Consider the following 22,989-nt stretch of genomic DNA (forward strand, 5'->3'; position numbering starts at 1 on the left):
CTTAGAGGTACCAATATGGACTTTTTAATTACAAATGTGCACCTTTTGAAAAGGTACCACCCCAGTTACAGCTTGCTTACCTTTATTTCTAAGAGCTCAACTAATCTTTTACTCCCAGTTGCTTTTTGCGCATGTCCTGTCTTGTGGATGTGATTATATGTGTTACAATGGGGATTAACATGTCTGTCAATTCATTAATATGGGGCTGTCAATCAATTCGGTAGGCGGGGAAACCAACCTCCTTCATCACGTTGCGGTCGGCCTCAAAATGGAAAGGATTTGGAGGCTATTTTAATGTCAGGAAATTTGAAAAAAGAGATTTATTGTGTTTATGTCACCCTAATATGACTGTGGACACACTAAACCTACACACAGTTCTGTCCAAACAGCTCCCAAAAGATGATTTTCATCATGGTGTCCTTTAAATTTAAGAAAATTGAATAGTTTCTTGGACTCAGTACTGAAAGTGGAATGGTTGCAAGGCAAGAGTCACAGAGTAAAATGTGAAATGAAAACAAACTGCTGCAGATTTACAGTGCAAATAATATTACATGACCTTTTTTTAAAACAGCAAGCAATTTAACAAGCTTTAATAAATTCATACATAGAGGAAAATAGGGACTTCTGCATCGCAGTGATTGCCAACAATATCAGAAGAATATGATAAGCAAAACATCACTTATTTATAATCACTGCAAGAAAAAATTTGACATATCTTCTAACAAAATTGAAAGTCAATAGCTACTGTTAGTTTGCATTAGTCGACATACAACTCTTTTGAAACATGTAATATTACTGTTAGATAATTTTCTTGCAGACAGGACACTTCGTCAGAAAGAATGTATGAAAATATTCAAAATATAAAATTTGACAAATGAAAATGAAATATTAAAGAGGAAGTAACTGATGCTATTTCTCACAAACACATTTTCTCATAGCTGAACAAGGGATGTCATTCCAGTTGTTTAAGACAGATTTTCTAGGATTCAGTTCGACACAGTCCTCATTTTCCATTGCATCATTGGGCTCATTAATCTCCCAAAACCTGCAAGACAACCAGAATCGGCTCATGAACAGATCTAAAAGTATTTACTCCACAACCTTGAATAAGAAGAAACAAGGTTTATGAGTATTTCTGACTTACCCTTGATTCAGTGGTGAATTATCCACCCATGTCATGTTGCCCTCATTCTCAATATCAGACAAACCAATCCACACAAACTCCTGGACGAATGACGATATGAACTTCTGTGTGTGAATAAATCAAACAACAGTGAATCACTGACTATGTTTACACTGAGACCAATAATTCGATTTAATGCGATTAAGACAATAGTCTGATTAAGAGTCGACTATGTAAACAGAGATTTTTGATTAATTTAATCAGATTAAGGTCATAATCGAATTAAAGAGAAATCGAATTAAGTCATGTGGAGTATGCCGATTTTAGTCGCATTATTGAAGTGCAGTACAGACATGTAAACACCTTAATCTAATTATTATTATCATCATGTAGGACTTTTCGCAGCGTTTTGTGACAGGATAGTCCACACACACACACACACACATACACACACACGCGCGCGCACACACACTTATTTTTGTGAAAAGTGGGGACATTACATAGGTTTCCATTCATTTTATGCAGCACAAACCGTATATTGTATTGCCCTCACCCCACCCTACCCCTAAACCCAACCATCACAGGAGACTGTGTACAGCTTTACTCTCTGATTAAACTCATCCTGTGTGATTTATAAGCATTTTGAGAAATTAGGACGTCACCAATGTCCTCATATTTTACCTCCTTTTTGTAATACCTGTGTCCTACCCATGTCACTATACAGATTTGTGTCCTGATATGTCACAAAAACACGTACACACGCACACACACACACGCACACCCACACACACACACACGCACACACACACTGCACCTACCCAGTCAGTGCAGACCACAGACACCTGCATTGTGAAATGCGAAGGTTTTTTTTCTTCCATTCAGCATGCGGTATGAACTTGAATTAAAACTACACTCTTCCAGCGGTTCATAGTTGCATTTAATATCTCGTTTGTCACGGAAGGCGTGCATGAAATCTTCGTGAATGAAAGTGAAAGTGCCAAACCGCAGTTAAAGTCGACAAATTAAAAATTAAAAATCATCCAAAATTACATGAAACTCTGGAGGAAATGTGGATAGCGCAGTGACGCAATGACGTTTGCTCTATTTCGATGAATTGCAGTTTCAGTTACTTTCATATTTGCTTCACAAGGGAGAGCGAGAGGTTGATGCTTAGTTCCACACAGTTCCTTCATTTGTCCCAACACAAATAATATATAATTCCCTTTTTTAAATGACTATTTACAATACAATTGTCATTTTTTGCTACTGATCTCACCTGCTTCTCTTCACTTTTAATAATGAGCAAATCAGCATCACGATTCCTGCAAAACTGCCTGCCCTCAAACCAGCTCATCGCCACAGGGGACATGAAAATGCTGCCTTCTTTTCCTTGCAATAAATATGCACACATAGGTAGTTTTAAAAATATATTTGTGTCATAAAGTGCAGCTATACACAAAAATGTATTTATACAAACCATGTTCCAATAATTTCCTTAATGCAGTCTCCAGCTCCAGCTTCTTCTGACTCAAAGATTCAACACTTTGCTGTAGCTGACTCTTCTCCACGGTTAGATCCCTGACTCTTGTGTCCAGTTCCAGATTTTTCTGACTCAAAGTGTTGAAGCGGTTCTCCAGGTCGTCCTTCTCGATCATTAACTCACTGTAGTTGCTCTGTAAGTGGTTTATGGTTTCATTGAACTCCTCCAATGTGTTTTTGTGGCTCAGGTTTAACAGTTGTGTCTCTCTTAGTGTGATGAAGACCAGCAGAAGAACACAAACGAGCGCGAGAATCACCGTCATCAACAGCAAACATCTGCGTCTTCCTGATAAATGAGTAGACAAAATGTTAAAACTGATGGACGGTGCTCAAAGTCAAACCCTCAATAGATTGCTGAAATCATAAGCCCTGTGGGATACATGTGCAGCTTTTTTCAAGTTAGAAGTAAAGTTGGCAGGGAAGAGTCAATCTCGAGCAATAGTCATTTTCAGAGGCAGAGTACAGGCAATAGGCAGAGAGAGGCAGCAAACAACAACATCCATTCATTTTTCTTCAGCTTAGTCACTTATTTATCAGGGGTCGCCACAGTGGAATGAACCGCCAACTATTCCAGCAAATGTTTTACACGGCAGGTGCCCTTCCAGCTGCAACTCAGTATTGGGAAATACTGCACCCAGAGACAACCCACACCAACACAGGGAGAACATGCAAACTGGCCCAGTCGGGGCTCAAACCAGTGACCTTCTTGCTGTGATGCGACAGTGCTAACCACTGAGCTACCGTGCCAACCTCATACAACAACAAGAAGACATAAAAGCAGTCAATCATAAACAGCAAGGCATTGCAACAAAGAGAAGCTCTCTAAATACAGTGTTTTCATGACGCGCCATCTGTCGGCTATATTGAAGAGCAGAATGTAAACAATGCAACACAGGCTCATTGTGAACATGTAACCCCATCTACATTTGTGGAGAGCGCAAATTATATAGCCAGAGGTACGTCTGGCTGCATTTCTCCTGTAAAAATTAACATTACGGGGCGGTGTGATGTCGCTGACAGCTTCTGTTCCTCTTCATGCTACCGCTGACCGCTTACCTCCGTATGGATGGCTTTTCTGGTGTTAACAGTTTGCCAGTGGCTCACCGTAAACGCCAGCAAACTTGAAAATGACAATTAAAGGGTTCCAGTCTGGCCAAGAACAGTTTGAGTAAAAAAAAAAATTATAAATAAAAGAACGTCGTAAAATCTGAAAACGTGTTAAAAATCACGCAGCCACAGCTGCTTTTCTATCTTTAAGATGAGATTTTGAAAACACTATGGGGTTGGGTTTAGGGGAGTGGATGGGTGAAGTCAGTCGACAGCAAGCTGGTCATTTAAAGTGTCTGTTGTTGCGCCCTCTGGTGGATTCATGTGAGAAAAGGACGCGCAAATGGCACATATGAGAGAAGTTAGAGATCATAAAAAAGTGCACACTGCTGGATTCAATAAAACAAATACTGCAAGCAAGCAGACATACCTCTGAGTACATATTTCACACTCTCCAAAAATGTAGACGGGGGTATTTATCCACAATTAGCCTGGGTTGAACGATGCTACTAAATTTATCTGATTATTGTTTTTAGAAATGCTCAATTACTGTCATGGTTTGTGCTATACTATTTGGTCAAAGCGGAAAAAGTACTGTAAACTGCTTAAAGTTATAACTAGGGCCAGACAGACTCTGCGGACATTTTTGGATATTTCTGCAGATAATTTTGTTAAAAATCTGCGGATTTATGCGAAATAATTTTGGCAGTATCATAGCTAAAAACTGAATAAATTAATAAAAAAAAATAGCTTTTTAACTTCTATTTAACGTTCAAAATGCAAATCCATTTAGATCCACTTTATTTGGTAAACAAAGCAAGTCTCTCATATACTATCTTTACTAAAAGACAGAAAATATGACTTTACAAACTGTATTGTAAACAAATCAGATGAATATTTTCACATAAGTCATTAATATTACTGAAATTACTTTAAAACTGAATAAATGTGAATTTCCACACATTTACACAAGTAAATAAACAGAATCATTCACGGGTTAAAAAAATCTATGCAAATCTGCACACGCAGAATCCATGTGGGCCTAGTTATAACTAATCAAGCGGAAAAGACAAAAAACACTCATAATTGGCAAATATTTTCATTGTTCGCTTTTGCAGGACAGCAAGTGTTCACAGCTGAGTTGTGGTTAAAAGGTAGGTATGGTTTCTTTTTTTTAAATAGTGCTAAAACCAAAACAGGAAGTGGCTCCTCTAGTTTAGAGAAGGAGAATAAATGTTAAACATTTCAAATAAAGACTCGCAGACAGTTCTAACAGGTGCAGTGTATTGATAAGATGGATATGTGTAATGTTTTAAGCCTTAAAAGACAGAGATGCCTTTATGTTCACATTTAATAAACTCTAGATCAGGGGTGTCAAACTCAATCCCTGGAGGGCCGAAGCCCTGCACAGTTTAGTTCCAACCCTGCTCCAACACACTTACCTGTAGGTTTCAAACAAGCCTGAAGGACTCAATTAGTTTGATCAGGTGTGTTTAATTAGGGTTGGAACTAAACTGTGCAGAGCTGCGGCCCTTTTGGAACTGAGTTTGACATCTGTGATCTAGATGATGACAAAATGGATGACAAAAAAAGATGATGGCCTGAGCTTTGACAACAGATAAATGCAGTGGTCAAATCCTGCTTCTTTCAGCTTCGACTTTTAAAGACAGTCAAATCTATTTTATCTAGAAAAGATTTGGAAAAAATAATCCATGCTTTTATTACCACTAGATTGGACTATTGTAGCTCATTATACTTTAGGATTAGTCAGAAAACCTTATCACCGGTTACAATTAGTTCAAAATGCTGCTGCAAGGCTTTTAACAGGTACCAAGAAACACAACCACATTACACCAGTCTTAAGCCTGGTTTATACTTCTGCGTCAAGTGACCAGCGTAACCAACGGCGCATGCAATGTAGCTGTGCATTTATACTTCTGCGCGCGTTCTCTGTCGGTCTGCTTTAACACTTCCGAAACACTAGTTGGCGGTGAGGTGTAAATGTTCCTCTGTGTCGAGTTTCTTCGCTGCTGTTTTGCTTTTCCTGAACACTTCCTGAATGTACAAGTGGCTCAAACTCGCTCATTTTGAGGCAGGAACCGGCGTGCAACAACTTTAACTATGAGGTAAACACAAAACAAAACTTTCCATCCGGAGCTCCTTCACGGGACTCCACACTTGTAAACAATCGCTCCATTTGGCTCACGCCGCTCGCATGGCTCTCGGTCTCGCCCAGACACGTCATCGCTACCAAGCCGACCAATCACAGAGCTTGCGCTACGCGTCGTTGCGACGTGTAGTTACATTTTTTGAGAGGCGCACGTCAGCGACAGCCATGGCATAGGGCTATGTGTCAGCGCCATAGCATACGCGTGCGCTTGACGAAGAAGTATAAATCAGCCTTTACGCTCTTTGCACTGGCTGCCTGTGCAATATCAAGTCACTTTTAAAATACTTCTCTTGGTTTTTAAATCTCTAAATGGCCTGGCACCTTCTTTTCTGTCGGACATGTTGATTAAGCATCAGTCTGGTTGGTCTCTTTGGTCATCTAACCAGAGACTTTTATGCATCCCTAAGTCGAGGCTAAAATGCCGAGGTGACCGTGCCTTCGCAGTAGCTGGTCCTAGGTTGTGGATTGCTCTGCCCCCCTGTATTACATCTGTTTCATCCCTTTCTGTTTTTAAATCTAGGTTGAAAACGTACTTCTTTAATTTGGCATTTTATCAGTGAAAATTGTCTGTTTTAGCTATAATTTTTTAAATTATATACATATAAGTATATTTGTTTTTTTTTCTGTTTTGATCTGTACTGTGCAGCACATTGGTCAACACAATGGTGTTAAATAGTGCTATATACCTAAAATTGACATTGACATTGACAAAAGGACATTCAAATATATTTATTCAGAGTTTATCAAGGGATTAGCCTTTATTGAGGCTTTATTTATGTATGGAGAAGAAAAGATGATAGAAACAATGGGGAAAGATACTAGGCAGAAACAACTAGAGGACTCAATAATCTGATCATAGTTCAGGGTTGTGTACTTGGGTGGAAAATGGCTGACAAAGTTTATACCCCACAGTCTATTCAGGGTCTTGGGTAAACATATAAGGAACAAACACAGTCAACTAAATGATAAGCAAGTATAACTAAGAAGGTTATAAAGGCCTACAATGAAAGGTTTAAAAATAAAACAGAAACACAGAGCAACATAATGAAACATAATCCTTAGTAACAATGCATATGTTAAAAGGCTCTTATTAAAATTAAAATTTAAATATATATATTCCAGGTTAATGCTGTCCATAAAATACAAACATTGACTTATTATTCTTGTATAGATCTTTCATATCCTAAAAACAACATTATTTCTGCTTTACATTTAAATTAAGTGGCTTACTGCGCGTCTGAGCTTGATCCTGACAGTCACTCTGTGCTCCAGGTCCACGTGTATACTTAATATAACAGTCTTCAGGATTTTCATAAATTGTCTCTATTTCCATTGTTCGTTCTTATACACAACAGCAAGTGTTCACAGATGAGTTGTGGTTGAAAAGTAGCACTGGTCTTTTTTTTTAAATAGTACCAACCCAAAACAGGAAGTGGCTTCAATAGTTTAGATTGAGCCGAAAAAAAATTTGAGACTTGCTTATGAAGGACTTAGACATCCTTTGACAGATCTATAACTGGAGATTTGCATTGATGCAATTTATACAACATAAGCACATTATGAAAACATAGCCCTATATACATTACATTTCTACAGATCACAAATTATGTAGTCAGAGGTACGTATGACTACACGTCTTTAAAATAAACGCTACACGCCTACTAGCTGACTGCTTACCTTTGTGTGGACAGCTTTCCCACTGTTACCAGTTTGTCCAGTAGCTCGCCATGTACGTTGTGGGACTTGAGACAGAGAGGAGTTGACCGCAATGACGGGGTTCGAATCTGGTGAAGAACAATTGCAGAACGCAGGTAAGACAATAGCAAAAGCCAAAGAATACAAAAAACAAGAAAATAACAGAGTGAGAATTTGGTAAAATCTGAAAATGGGGTAAAAATCAGCCGAGGGCTTTTCTTTTTCTGGACTGTTTTTTAAAACTGCCGGTTGGGTTTAGAGAAGTGATCGGGTTAGTCTGTGCTTTTGAAAACACTATTGGTTGGGTTTAGGGAAGGAGGAGGGTGTGTCAGTTGATCGGTTAGTCAGTCAGGCTACAGCATCAACAGCATCCTTTGGTGGCAAGAACAGTAGGTGTGAATGGCATTCGCGAGAGAAGTTTGAGACCTCAAAAAGCCTACACAACAGCCTCTGGTGGATTCACGAAAACGAAAACTGAAAAAAAATGGGATGTATTTGGCATTCTCCAGAAATGTATATAGCGGTACGTTTTCAGAATGAGCCCAGGTTGAAAAAATCTTGAAAGGATCTTTTGTTTATTAGCCTTAAAGCGCTCCTATTTTGCCCCATTTTGCAATATGTAAAATAAGTTGTTAGTGTCTTCAGAATGCATTTGTGAAGCTCAAAATAACTATGTCATTTGCGTCTGCTGTTCTAGCTTAAATCCACCAGAGGGTGCTGTAAACTGACCGATCGACTGACCCACCTTCATCCTTCCCTAAACCCAACCACTATTGTTTTCAAAAGCATTGATTGACCCGCCCACCCACTTTTCTAAATCCAACCAACAGTGCTTTCAAAAGCAGTCCAGAAAAACAAAAGCCCCCGCCTGATTTTCACCACGTTTTCAGATTTTACCACATTCTCACCCTGTTATTTACTTGTTTATTTATTTTTTTGTTTTTGTTTTACCTGCTTTCTGGAACCGTTCTTTTCCAAATTCAAACGCCAATGTTGTGGTCAGCTCCTTTCTGCGTCTCAAGTCCGCAGATGTACATGGCGAGCAACCAGACAAACTGGAAACAGCAGAAAAGCCGCCCCGTAGCTTTCATTTAAAAAGACCGGTCTCACTTTATATTAAGTGGCCATAACTAATTTGTACTTACACAGGATTTAATAGTTTGTTTTACTTAGTTTTACTTATTGTGTAAATACATGTATTTACTGTGCACTTATGCTTGATTAAATACCTGTATGTAATTACATCTGTAAATAACTTTTGCAATTACATTTGTAAATACAATGTTGACCATCCCTTAAACTTTAACCCACCCTTAAACCTACCCATGCCACCAAACCTGTCCATAACCCAACCTCTATCCCAACTCAAAAGCACCACAAGTGTTCTCAAATACATTATAAACACAGTAAGTACGTATTTTTTTTTTTTTTTTTTTGATGGAAGTATATAGTAGTTAAGGACACTTGATATAAAGTGGGACCAAAAGACCAAATGCAGCCATGCATACTTCTGGCTACATAGATCGCAATCTCCAGAAATGTATAAAGGGCTACACTTTCAGAATGAGCTTATGTTTGCTACGTCATGGCGCGGTTGGCCTTAAAATTGCTGGAATTTGTATTTAATATGACAATATTTATAAAAAGTTTTCTTTATACCACTTTAATATGACTGTACACACTATACCTACACATATCTGTTTCCAAACAGCTTCCAAACAGTTGATTTTTTTATAGGAACATTTTAAAGAACATAGACATCTAAAAGTTTCATTATATTTATTAAATTCAACATTATGACAGCAGGATATATATATACACACACACACACACACACACACACACACATTTAAACATGTATATCTAGGGGTCAGTGTTCTGCCAGGTGTATAGCATAGCATGCATAAATATAACAAGCAACATAAATGTAGAATAATTAAAAACGAGTAAGGTTAGAGACACATTTGCTGGTATGGGTTTAAGGGTGAGTTAAGCTGTACGGGGTGGTCAGCAGTTTAATTATAAATGTAACTCAATTTATTACAGATGTAATTACATGCAGATATTTAATCAGTCATAAATTCAATGTAAGACAAGTATTTAAACAATAAGTACATTGTAACAAATGATTCATTTCAGTGTTAGTTAAGGCCACTAATAAAGGGGGACCATCATTTCTAATCTTTCTCAAATCAAATTTGAAATCTGAACATCCATATTTTGTACATAACAGACAATAGTAGAATAGATTTTGACATGATAAAATTCAGCGGATGGTGTCCTGACATATACACCAGTTAGAAATGATGCCATGGCAATAACAATGATGCCATAAAATATAACATAAAAGTCAGCAAATTACTGCACTCAACAAAATTTATTGGTGGAAGTTTCACAAATCGCTTTTCTTTGCAGTGAGCATGGCAGATCATTCCAGCTCCTCAGGAGATTCTTTTCAGGTCTCATTTCAATGCAGTCCTCACCCGAGTCATCATTTGGCTCACCATTGTCCCAAAACCTGAATAACACAGGTCAGTTTTTTGATGATTTAGCACCCCATAATTACACTTAGACATTCCAAATGTTAAAATGTAGCATTCCTTGACTTACCAGAAAACAATTGAGAAACGTCGCAAGCAATTTTATGCATGGGTAGATGGGCCTCAACACTTAAACACCCACACCACCAGCCTAGCTCCACCCCTATGGCTCTAATCTCCACCCACACTTGTTACAGCTATACCAAACCAGCCAAAGATTGTGTTTTGAGCATGCGAAATGGCTTGTTGCATGCACATGAACAATTCTTCAGGCAAAAGGTTATTTGTTTTGTGCAAAATGGCTTGTTGCATGCGTGTTAACCCCTCTGCTTGCAAAAGATCATGTTTCGCACATGCAAAATGTCTTATTGCACTTCTATAACTCAGTTTTAATCAGTGGCGTAGCGGACGGGCCCGCAGGGCACACACCGCAGGGGGGGCCCCCGCGTGATTAGGGGGCCCCGCGTCGTCGCGATTTTCAATAATTGATAATCCGGCAACCGCAATAATCAAACTCTTGGGAACAACTGTGGTCGGAACCAAAGTTCACAGGTCTGTGTTCTCTGAACTCCCCTAAGTGGTGGACTACTTCATTCTGATTGCTTGCCGCCAATGTTGCCAACTTAGCGAGTTTGTCAGCGATTTTTCAGACCCCCCTAGCGACAAATCTAGCGACTTTTTTGTGTGTTATTGGAGATTTTTTTAGACTGTCATTTGTCCATACTGTACCGTCCCTACTCTTCTCAACGAGCTGCGTGTGATGCCGCCGGCCCCTCCCCCGCCTCACAGCATTGACAGGCGGCCCAGTCAGTCCTCTACAGCAGCCTCTCCCACCTGCAGCCCGAGAGCAGATCACCCCTCTGCGTACCGACGGCAAACGATTTAGCACAGGCCGTGTGAAGGTATTTCCCTTGTACAGTCAAACCGATCTACTTCTACTTTATTTTAACAATTTAATTGGAGCGTTTATTCTTTTCTTGTTCACAATCACAGATATTTTAGTGACAGTTTCTGAACTTGTCTGAGTTTACTACATATGAGAGATTGCTGCACATTCACTACACATCTATAATGACATACTGTATTCAAACAGCAATACATTTAGTTAAATAAACATGCTTATATAAAGTGTAGTGCAATTATAAATACCCCTTTATTAACCATAGGCTGTTAAACAAACAGAAACAGTAGAACGTGATGACGTCAGTGATATGCAAATTGACGTATGACGCATCCATCCCCCCCCCAAACTTCATCAGGGGGCCACGTCAGCGATCCCTGCAGGGGGGCCTCCGCATTTTGCGCTACGCCACTGGTTTTAATGTATTTTTGTCGTCATTTTGCGCACATGCAGTCGACCCAACTCACTTGCACAACATTTACTCAACAGCTTGCTCAGTTACAATCAAGCAGCAATTTAAGTTAAGTGCTAGTAAAACCTGTGCAAATTCAGCTGTGATGATCTCACAGCTCATATATAAACAAAAAATTGAGAAATAAAATGACATGACCAATGAAGCATTTTCTCACTCACCCTTGATTCAGTAGTGAATTATCCACCCATTTCATAGTGCCTTCGCTCTCGATATCAGACAAACCAATCCACACTCTCTCCTTCACAAATGAAGATATGAACCTCTGTGTGTAAAAAAGGCAGAATGAAATGATTCCTCCTTTTACACACACACACACACACACTCACTGGACCTTCTTTTATTTCTCACTGATCTCACCTGCTTCTCTTCACTGTTAATAATGACCAGATCAGCTCCACGATTCCTGCAGAACTGCCTGCTGTCAGACCAGCTCTTCGCCTCAGTGGACATGAAAAGATAGTCTGCTGCTTTCATCAACCAAACAAAAACAATCCATTTCAATTCAGAGATGATGGTCAACAACATACAAAAATTAACCTTACAAACCTTTTCCCTGTAACTTCTTCACTTCACTCTCTAATTCGAGTTTCTTCTGATTCAGAGAGTTGAAGTTGCTCTGTATTTGGCTTTTCTGTGCAGTGAGATCTTTGACTTTTGTCTCCAATTCCAGTTTCTTTTGACTCAAAGAGCTGAAGTTGCTCTCTAACTGTTTCTTTTCTTTAATCAGATCATTGATTCTGGCTTCCAGCTTGAGATTTTTCTGATTTGAAGACTCAAAACTTCTCTGCAACTCCCCCTTTTCAGCATTGAGATCATTGATTCTGGTCTCCAACTCCAGTTTCTGCCTACTCAAAGAGCTCAAGTTACTCTGTATTTGGCTTTTCTCTGCGCTGAGATCTTTCACACTGGTCTCCAGTTCCAGTTTCTTTTGACTCAAAGAGCTGAGGTTACTCTCTAACTGGGTTTTCTCCCTAATGAGATCAATGATTCTGGCTTCCAGCTTCAGGTTTTTCTGACTTAAAGACTCAAACCTTCTCTGCAGCTGGCCCTTTTCAGTATTGAGATCATTGACTCTGGTCTCCAACTCCATTTTCTTCTGACTCAGAGAGCTGAAGTTGCTCTGTATTTGGTTTTTCTCTGCACTGAGATCATTCACACTGCTCTCCAGGTCCAGTTTCTTCTGATCCAGAGAGTTAAAGTTGTTCTGTAACTGTTTTTTCTCCTCAATGAGATCTTTGACTTTGGTCTCCAATTCAAGGGTTTTCTGACTTGAAGTCTGAAACATTCTTTGCAACTGCCTTTTTTCAGCAATGAGGTCATTAAATTCGGCCTCCAACTTTTCTTTTTCATCTGTGAGATTTTTGGTTTTGGTCTCAAAACCTCTCTGCAACTGGCTTTTCTCTGCAGTGAGATCTTTGACCTTGATCTCCATTTCCAGTTTCTTCTGACTCAATAAGCTGAAGTTGCTCTGTAACTGTTTCTTCGCCTCAATGAAATCATTGATTCTGGCTTCCAGCTTGAGGTTTTTCTGATTTGAAGACTCAAAACTTCTCTGCAGCTGGCCCTTTTCAGCAGCAAGTTCATTGACTCTGGTCTCCAACTCCAGTTTCATCTGATTCAGAGAGTTGAAGTTGCTCTGTTTTTGGCTTTTCTCTCCAGAAAGATCATTGACTCTTGTCATCAACTGCATTTTCTTTGCAGTCAGATCTTTGACTTTGGTCTCCAATTCAAGGGTTTTCTGACTTGAAGTCTCAAAAATGCCTTCCAATTGGCTCTTTTTAGCACTGAGGTCATTGAATTTAGCCTCTAACTTCTCTTTTTCCTCTGTGAGATTTTTGGTTTTGGTCTCAAACCTTCTCTGCAACTGGCTTTTCTCTGCAGTGAGATCATTCACACTGGTCTCCAGTTCCAGTTTCTTTTGACTCAAAGAGCTGAAGTTGCTCAGTAATTGTTCTTTCTCCTCAGTTAGATCGTTGATTCTGGCTTCCAGCTTGAGGTTTTTCTGGCTTGAAGACTCAAAACTTCTCTGCAGCTGGCCCTTTTCAGCAGCTAGGTCATTGACTCTGGTCTCCAACTCCAGTTTCTCCTGACTCAAATAGTTGAAGTTACTCTGTAGCTGTTCTTTCTCAGTTTGAGCTCTTGACCCTGACTGTAACATGTGTGTAGCTTGTGTTTCTCTCTCTGTGTTGAGTCTTAAATACAGTACTATAATACCAGCCACCAGGAGAAGGCACATGAGGCCAAAGCATGCAGAGCTAAGCACAGCACACCTATGTCTTCGTATCGAACCTCCTGCCAAACAGGACCATTTCAGAATTCAATAGCTTTAAATGAACATGTTCATAATTACAGACATTTTTCACTCACTATAAACACAACTGACTTCATATTAAATGTCTTACCGTGGCTTTGAGCTCTTGCTTTAGTCTGGCTCAGTTTTCTGTCTTTATCTTCATCTAGATCCAGTTCAGTCTCATTCCCCTTGCTGTAGGTCTCTCCTAAGAAGGCCAGCTCCATGCTCACTTCTTTTGTCCCTTCAGATGAGTTGTGGACTTTTGGAGGACGAGTGCAGGGTTTAATATAGAGAACTTCCTTGAATTTTGCATATTGCTGACTGTCAAGAATTCAATCTCTAGTGCACTGTTCTACTACACAGAAAATATGACCATGCTGGGTTCGAGGAATTTTTCTCTTTAAACAAAGGTTTATTGCACCCAAAGTCAAATCCTAAAAATTAGTGGAAAAAAAACTGTCAAGTAGTAAAATCTTACCATAATTATATATTATTGATTCATAGATATGCCTAATTGGTCTTAAAATTGTATTTAAAAGGCATATTTTTATATTGTGACATGAAGCCCTGCTCATTGTGTTATCTTTGATAAATATGGGTGAATATTAGTGAAATTATTAACTTTTAATCAAATATTTAAAACCTTTACATATGGAAACACTGAAAACATGAATCCTTTAACTCATGCACAATTATTTGTTTTCAAACAGGAAAGAGATGAAGTGAAAATGAACTTGTTTAAGACTGTGCACTCCTTCCTCAAACTTTCTATTGAGTATTATTTGCATTCAGTGTCATTATGGGGAGATGGATTACAGACTGATGTGCAAATGCACATTTCCCATCAATAACACTGTCACTTTTTAGCTTAACTTGATTATTTTTACAACCCGCTGAGCTTGAATTTTTGGAAAATGACCTTAAAAAACACAAAGTTAATTACATAACAAGAGGTAATGTTCAAAATCATAATCATCAGTATGCATTAAATATTAAATCAGTACCCTCCAAATGTTTCTTATTTTGAGAAAGCAAACAAGGAGATGATCTTGCTTGATTTTTATTGCAGAAGTTTGCTTAAACTTGTCAATACACTGCTTTAAGAACAATAGTTTAATTATATTCAGACATACATTATGTAATCATAGAGCAAAACAGCATATTCACTCAAAAACAAGCTCATATTTTATCTTTAACTTCCATTAAACTGCAGATTTTTCAATATAGCGATATTAAATGACGAGCATCTCAATGCTGTACACCGGGATGTTTTGATGGATCATTTGCAGCCGAATTGCAGGTCATGCTGGAGACTCAACATGCCCTTGTATTTTTCTTTGAGTTCAGCGCTGGTCTTGCTTTGCTCCAGACTGGGCCAGAACTCCAGCCATGTCCTCTCACCCAGAGCATACTGACCACTGGAGAGAAAACAGAGCTTACATCACAAACTGAGGAGGCGCTTACAGGACACCAGCCTCAGCTAAAACCAGAAAAGTGGGCTTGTATTCATTTACACAACATCTGAATATGCTGCATTTGGAAAAGGGTGGCAAAAAGGGTGTTTCTTTATACCGTTGCAATTGTTATGATCGCCAACAGTGTTGCAACAGGATGCTGGAGAACACTCCCTATCATTCGAACTACAAATCCCATCAAGCCCTGCAGTCTCACACCTGTTTCAGTTCACCTTCTGTCCATTAGCTACACATAGTCAAACAAGTTCCAGCGGCTGTCTTAATCAGTCCTGATCAGCTTCAGCTGTATATATGTAATCAGGAGGTGAACAGAAACAGGTGTGTGACTGCAGCACATGATGGGAGTTGTAGTTCGGTAGGATGACAGGGAGTGTTCTTCAGCAGTCTGCAAGGGTAACACTGCTAGAGATCATGACAATAATGTTGGTTATGCTATATGTGACCCTGGAACACAAAACCAAAAAAGTCTTAACCAAAAAAAAGTCGGCAAGCTTAAGGCTCACTTGTTCAAAAAGGTTTTTAATGCATACTACCACCGACACTTTCCTCATTTTAATATTTTGCTGTATTTTATTGAAATTTCTTGTATTGATTTTGCACTGTTTGCTTTCTAGCTGTGTTTGTTTTTACTGGTGTAAAGCACTTTGGTCAACCTTGGTTGTTGTAAGGTGCTATATAAATAAAAGTTTGACTGATTGATTGATTGGTGGTTTGATTGATTGATTGATTATCTACTCTGTTGGTAACAGCTGCGCACAATTCGAGAGCCATGAGAGAGAGTTGCATAGTGTTGCTTTAAATCACAGTTTAACTGCACTTACACTTTTCCTTCCAGCTGGACGTCTTCAGACTGGCCCATGATCAGGTAACTCTCACCCCGTTTCAGATCCAGTGCTTCTTTGCAAGAGATCTGTACAGTGAAAGTGCGCCGCTTTCCCTCAACGTCATCTTCTGGACCTGCACAGATTCACAAACGATTACATGCTACTAAAACAAACAAAAGGTGCTTCAAGGGTAATAAATGTGTAGGTGCTCTTTGCATAAGAGATTCTTAAAGGTATACAAAAAGGCTTAACTTTTACCCCTTTTCCCTTATTGACTGATGATTGTTTGATAAAAAAAAGAACATCTAGAAGCTCAATCCTTGCCGTTTTTGAGATGGCAATCAGTGTTTTAGGTATATTATGACAATGGAAGCCCTTGTACATGTACAGGAGGAGTTAAATCTGATATATTTTTGTAAAAATCCCTTATTTTTTCCAGAAAATATGTTAAGCTTTGAAGTTTATACACACTGTGCTGGAGTAAAAGAGTTGCACTGTACCTATTTTGAGGGCTTGTTGAATCCTCATATAGAATGAAACTGTTGAAGCGTCTTCATCTTGTCCCAAAAGAACAGCTTTATAAACTGTCAAAATTGAAAACAACAACACTTTATTAGCCAATATTTCAGCAATAAATGAGAATAATGCTGAAAACATTCACACTAGCTGCAGTGAAAGCAGAAGAATGTTCACAACACAAGCACAAACACAAAAAATATAAGTTACCGTAATTGATTTTAGATTCACAGGCTTTCTTATTGCGATGAGCCTCCTGAATTTTCTCCTTCTTCTGAAGACTGCAGTTATCTGTATCAGACGCGAGCAGAGAAATGAACATTTTCATGATTACCAGCATCATCTCGTTTAAGTTATTTTACAATAAAAATTAATATTATATTATTAATATTTATCATTTATATTAATCATATTAAATTATAAATACTGTACCTTCTGCACACTGACAGACGTCGTTCTTACAGATTTTCTGAAGGCCTCCTTCCTTCCTGGTGGGATGATAAAACTTCACACAGCGATTTTCTGAACGTAGAGAAATTAATAATGTTACACTGGTCAAAAAGGCATTGTGCTGTAGAATTTAAAATATTACAATAATCAGCACTGACACTAAAAAATATCAGTTTTTACAGAAATCAAGTTTTTTTTCTTTTATTATCCTTTTTTTTAGGATTATATATATATATATTTATTTATTTATTTATTTATTTATTTATTTATACAACAGTTCTGTCTGGTTCTCAAATCTGATTGGCTGATAGCCTTGCGATATTCTGCAATATCAGAACTCCTACAGCCTCTTTACCCTTTGTGTATTACTCCGCCCACATACAGCCAGCAAAAAGCAGACACTACAGATCTAAAGTTTAAAAGATGCACGCTCAGCTGTTTAACTGTCAGCTTATGATTTGAATCCGGAAGAAAGTAGTTCCTCATACAAAAGGGTTTTTGAGACTCTCCATGTTTGATTTAGTTTTTATATACACAATTATGCCGTCAAACTGTTGTATAAACGCAATATCACACGAGTAGCAGTGTGATATGGCTGTATATCGACACTGGTGGGGGCACAAAGGCACTCGGCCTCGGGCCAACGCACGCCTCCCACCAGTGCCGATATACAGCCATTGCTACTCGTGTGATATTGCTCATATATATATATATATATATATATATATATATATATATATATATATATATATATATATATATATATATATATATATATATATGTGATACAACACTTAAACATTTATGGAAATAATTGAGAGACCAAAAATTATGTTTCTTTGGGTTTAAGTAAAATGATGATGTTTGGTTAATTCTATAAAGGTGAGATAACATTTCTTTGAAATTTATAATGTTATTTAGAGCATTTTTTGTGTGTGTGTTAATAGAATAAAAATAACATTAGGAACTGTGATAAATGTATAATATGTAAGGAATAATTAGCTTGTTTATATTATTAAATGATATACTATTTAAAAAATAACTTTAAAAAATGGTAGTTTTACCATTTTCATAATCTTATGCAATTAAACTAAAGAGGAGGGAAAACAGCGTGCATGAGTGGCCGTGTTCAGGAGATGAGCTAGTTTCACCTGACAGTGACAGTCGGCAACATCAACAACAAAAAAGACAATTTAAAACGTAATTCGCCTCAATTTAATAGTGGATATGATCTTTCCAGGGATCGCAAGAATTTTGTAGCCTCCTTTCCATTGCACATGACAAGCGACAGACCGGAAGTCATTCATATCCAGTAGAGAGTAGTCCGGGAGCTGCGTGGAGTTCTGATCATCTCCGTCTGCGGACAGTTTAGATCCAAATTGAGCTGCGGATACGTAGAAATATTTGAACTCCTGCGACTAGACTGTATGCGACCAGCTGACCGCATGTGATGTATTCTAGTGTTGTTCAAGCAGGTCCATGTGCGCGAGATGACAAATATTTGTTTTTCAGAAAAAGTCTATATATCCTCCAGCCGACACGACAACAGTTCATCAAACTGGGCTCGGCTCAGTTAGAAGCACCGCTGAAAGCCTCCACCATCCAGGTTCAGTTTCTGGAGGTGTTGATGAACTCACAGAGCTGGATGCACCTCTGAAAGGATCTAGTGGACTCAGACACGGCTCTAAACGTATCGACACTGTTTTCTAGCCTTCATAAAGCACATAAGCACTGTTATTTTCTAAATAAAATCCATGTTAGCCATTTAGCAATGAAGCTAGATTCACCGGGCAGACAGAAGGTCTGCCCATCACGCGAATGCGCATCTGTTCTGAAGTGAATTTGACGCGTGAATGAAGCGAGTAAACTCAAATGTTCACGCGGCTATTTACGCTCGAATAGCACAATTTATCCGCGCGTTCCACATCTGGTGTGAACACAGCGTAATAGCTCTTGCACTCCTTTATTTTGAACAGTGCGAGAACAGCTTCTCTCCCATGGTGCATGACAGAACTGAAAATTCTGTGCGACTGCCACAAGGGGGCGTATTCCAACATTCGAGTCCAAATGTTGTGTGCAGTGAAAAGGCAGCTTGTGAATACGCACACACACACACACACACACACGTTTTACAGCCATCTGAACAGAAACATTGTATAGGCATTGATCTGTGTTTTAATTACCGTAACGACTAAACTTTGTTTACTTTGTATTTACTACGTTTTAACACACGAACACGTCCCAAAACAGGTTTTGTCAGGTTTACCTCAGGTCCACAAAGCATGCCAATGGTAGTTTAAACTGTAACGGTTTATAATTAAACTGAAATGGAAGAGCAAAATTAGGGCAAATCTTTGAGAAGCATTTGTCTGGTCAGCTTGTTTATTAGTGGACAGGTGAAATCTTGTGCTGTTATTGTCGGGCAGCTGGAGTGTTTAATAATCAGTTTCATACAGTACCTATAGAGTAATATTCATATACGGTGACTCCTGCTGGCTGAAGAAAACCTCCGTTCATAATCCTGTGCAGCCTGAAGGCAACCCTGTCTTTCCTTGTATGAGAAATCTGTAATGGAAATAGCAGACGACTTATAGTTGGTGTGTGGGAGGATTGAAATAACATACAGTATAGCCCAAAACATATATTAAATAGGATAAATTGACTAAGGTTGACGCGGTGGCACAGTGGGTCGCACGTTCGCCTCACAGAAAGAAGGCTGCTGGTTTGAGCCTCAGCTGGTTCAGTTGGCATTTCTGTGTGGAGTTTGCATGTTCTCCCCGTGTTCGTGTGGGTTTCCTCGGGGTGCTCCGGTTAACCCCACAAGTCCAAAGACATGCGGTACATGTGAAATGGGTAGGCTAAAACTGTCCGTAGTGTATGTGTGTGGAGTGTACATAAGTTGGCAGTTCATTCCGTCGTGGCGATTCTGGATTAATAAACGAACTAAGCCCCCCAAAAAAATGAAGGAATGAAGGATAAATTGACTATTTAGCCCCAACAAGTATCTATCCAGCAGCAATATCAGTATTACTGGTGTAAATAAGTATGCATGTATGTATACCAATCTATCTATCTATCTATCTATCTATCTATCTATCTATCTATCTATCTATCTATCTATCTATCTATCTATCTATCTATCTATCTATCTATCTATCTATCTATCTATCTATCTATCTATCTATCTATCTATCTATCTATCTGTATTCTATCTATCTATCTATCCATCCATCCATCCATCCATCCATCCATCCATCCTTCTATCTATCTATCTATCTATCTATCTATCTATCTATCTATCTATCTATCTATCTATCTATCTATCTATCTATCTATCTATCTATCTATCTATCTATCTATCTATCTATCTATCTGTATTCTATCTATCTATCTATCTATCTATCCATCCATCCATCCATCCATCCATCCATCCATCCATCCATCCATCCATCCATCCATCCATCCATCCATCCATCCATCCATCTATCTATCTATCTATCTATCTATCTATCTATCTATCTATCTATCTATCTATCTATCTATCTATCTATCTATCTATCTATCTATCTGTATTCTATCTATCTATCTATCTATCTATCTATCTATCTATCTATCTATCTATCTATCTATCTATCTATCTATCTATCTATCTATCTATCTATCTATCTATCTATCTATCTATCTATCTATCTATCCATCCATCCATCCATCCATCCATCCATCCATCCATCCATCCATCCATCCATCCATCCTTCTATCTATCTATCTATCTATCTATCTATCTATCTATCTATCTATCTATCTATCTATCTATCTATCTATCTATCTATCTATCTATCTATCTATCCATCCATCCATCCATCTATCTTACTATCTATCTATCTATCTATCTATCTATCTATCTATCTATCTATCTATCTATCTATCTATCTATCTATCTATCTATCTATCTATCTATCTATCTATCTATCTATCTATCTATCTATCTATCTATCTGTATTATATCTATCTATCTATCTATCTATCTATCTATCTATCTATCTATCTATCTATCTATCTATCTATCTATCTATCTATCTATCTATCTGTATTATATCTATCTATCTATCTATCTATCTATCTATCTATCCATCTATCCATCCATCCATCCATCCATCCATCCATCCATCCATCCATCCATCCATCTATCTATCTATCTATATATCTATCTATACACATGTATATTTCAGTTAACACAGTATCTCATTATTATTAGCAATCTTTCTCTATTAGTCCTCTTCAGTTTAAGACATGATAGGAATCATTTTTTAACACTTGTTCTAGTGGTGTTGAGAGTAAAGCTGACTCAGAGACCTTGTCCAGGTAGATTATGAGGGATCCTCGCTCTGAAAGCTGCTTGTTCATCTCGAATTTCTGAATCAGCTTGTCTCGCCCAGTGGACAGCTATAAAGAGGAACAGAAAGTCACTACTAGAGCATCTGGCAACTTTCATTTCAAGCTTCTTACGAAAGTTAAAACACTCCAATACTGTATGCAGGTTTATTTAATCATGGCACGAGCAAATATGTTGACACTGAAAATGCCATCCATACCGCCTTCAGATCATTCTCATCCACAACAAATCCCGTCAGTAATGATACGTCCAGTATAGACATGGTGGCGTCTCTGTCAGCAGAGAGATATCTGTGGAGCCAAAGCAAACGTGAGATTTCTACAGCATTAACATCTGCAAAAACAAGACATCCAGTATATCTACTTAACTCTTCCTTTATCTAATTAAGCGGAGACAAATTAAGTAAAGTACAAGTAAAGCAAATTAACTGAACAAAACGTTGGTTAAACTAAAGTTAGCTATACAGTTATTATTTGAACAATTATTAACAATAATTTAACAATTGTTCACTTTAATAAAAAAGTATTGTAGATTTATGTTGACACTTAAATAAGCATCGTTATAAATAGGGCATTTATTCACACACCTGGTGTTGATAGTGAGTTTATAACTCTCAGTTGCTCCTTGATATCTCACTAAAATGAATGAAAGACAAATTGTGTGTTATTTTCCAAAAGCATCAGCTAAATAAATAAATGGTAACAAGAGTGTAATGTAATTTGGTCAATATGACAAAACCAGTAGCAGGAGCATATTAAAAAAATAATAATAATAAAAATTAATTTTGTTTTACTGATATATATTTATTTTACATCAAGAATAACAGAAACATTGAAAGTTACTCTATTGAAAATAAACTAAATTATAATAAAACAGTTTCATTAAATATTTTATTTATAAAAGGTTTTATATTTTCTTAAAGGGTCACGAAACACCAAAACACATTTTTTGAGCTGTTGACAGTGGTATATGTGTCCCACACTGCTAAAAACACTATTAAGACACCTATATTTCACTAAAAAGTGTAAATTGGTTGTTTTTGCGTTATTTCAAGCAAATTCGTACTTCCTGTTTGAAACGAATTTTTGAAGCTGCGTCACGGTCATGAGATAATAGCGTGTATTCCAGCGTGCAGACTGGACGTCTGTCCCAGAGTGTGTCTTATTACGTCTTACAGTGTGTTGCATTAATGCATGAGTAAGGCTTGGTTCAAACCAATCAGCGCGCTCTAATGAGCAACTTCATTAATATTCATTACTGTGTTTACACGACATAGACGCCATGTTGTGTTGGCAAAACAAGCGTGAAGTGTTGCTTTTATAGTTTGCTGCCGTTAAGTTTCGTTTTCTTTTTCTCTCTGTGAGAGCTCAGCTGAAGTCACGTGTGGATTAACAGTGTACGCGACGCTCGACAACAATAACTTACGTGTCTAAGGAGGAACATTGTTTACCTGAGAGCTGTTCTCATCTGCAAACGCTGAGATCCGGATTCGCTTGTAGTATTCTCTTCATAAAGACGCGGCTCTAGTTGCTGGTGATTGTCCTGTCT

General features: G+C 38.1%; 3 protein-coding genes across 4 annotated transcripts in view; all 3 read right to left on the reverse strand.

Annotated features, from left to right (window-relative positions):
- Positions 1-293: 293 nt before the first annotated feature.
- LOC147847059 (uncharacterized) lies at positions 294-7,301 on the reverse strand. The gene is made up of 5 exons (XM_087238270.1): positions 7,110-7,301; positions 2,601-2,948; positions 2,400-2,512; positions 1,145-1,248; positions 294-1,045 (listed from the first exon to the last, which is right to left on the reverse strand). The coding sequence occupies exons 1-5, from the start codon at positions 7,210-7,212 to the stop codon at positions 910-912; spliced, it is 804 nt and encodes a 267-aa protein (XP_087094396.1). The 5' UTR covers positions 7,213-7,301; the 3' UTR covers positions 294-909.
- LOC141375100 (uncharacterized) lies at positions 6,595-14,035 on the reverse strand. The gene is made up of 6 exons (XM_087237972.1): positions 13,893-14,035; positions 12,037-13,782; positions 11,848-11,954; positions 11,649-11,752; positions 8,526-10,092; positions 6,595-7,663 (listed from the first exon to the last, which is right to left on the reverse strand). Exons 1-5 carry the CDS (start codon positions 14,005-14,007, stop codon positions 9,942-9,944), a joined length of 2,223 nt encoding a protein of 740 aa, XP_087094098.1. The 5' UTR covers positions 14,008-14,035; the 3' UTR covers positions 6,595-7,663; positions 8,526-9,941.
- Positions 14,036-14,827: 792 nt separating this feature from the next.
- The window catches only part of c3a.4 (complement C3a, tandem duplicate 4), a 41,173-nt gene continuing 33,011 nt past the window's right edge, over positions 14,828-22,989 (reverse strand). Inside the window, 9 exon segments of one of the 2 annotated variants that reach the window (NM_001446990.1) lie at positions 14,828-15,201; positions 16,080-16,215; positions 16,583-16,666; positions 16,809-16,889; positions 17,031-17,120; positions 19,508-19,613; positions 21,402-21,491; positions 21,641-21,731; positions 22,028-22,076. In NM_001446990.1, coding sequence (NP_001433919.1) covers positions 15,063-15,201; positions 16,080-16,215; positions 16,583-16,666; positions 16,809-16,889; positions 17,031-17,120; positions 19,508-19,613; positions 21,402-21,491; positions 21,641-21,731; positions 22,028-22,076 — 866 coding nt within the window. In that variant the 3' untranslated portion in view covers positions 14,828-15,062. 2 annotated transcript variants of the gene reach the window in all.

This window comes from Danio rerio, chromosome 1 (genome assembly GCF_052040795.2).
Source record: "Danio rerio strain M-AB ecotype USA chromosome 1, GRCz13ab, whole genome shotgun sequence".
In the NCBI taxonomy this organism is placed as follows: domain Eukaryota; kingdom Metazoa; phylum Chordata; class Actinopteri; order Cypriniformes; family Danionidae; genus Danio; species Danio rerio.

Coding starts and splice junctions, on each gene's coding strand:
- LOC147847059 (XM_087238270.1), bottom strand. CDS start 7,212: ATGGAAATAGAGACAATTTATGAAAATCCTGAAGACTGTTATATTAAG. Junction 2,949..7,109: donor GGATCAAGCTCAGACGCGCA/GTAAGCCACTTA, acceptor CTCATTTATCAG/GAAGACGCAGATGTTTGCTG. Junction 1,046..1,144: donor AATTCACCACTGAATCAAGG/GTAAGTCAGAAA, acceptor GTTGTCTTGCAG/GTTTTGGGAGATTAATGAGC.
- LOC141375100 (XM_087237972.1), bottom strand. CDS start 14,007: ATGGAGCTGGCCTTCTTAGGAGAGACCTACAGCAAGGGGAATGAGACT. Junction 13,783..13,892: donor AGCAAGAGCTCAAAGCCACG/GTAAGACATTTA, acceptor CCTGTTTGGCAG/GAGGTTCGATACGAAGACAT. Junction 10,093..11,648: donor AATTCACTACTGAATCAAGG/GTGAGTGAGAAA, acceptor TGTGTTATTCAG/GTTTTGGGACAATGGTGAGC.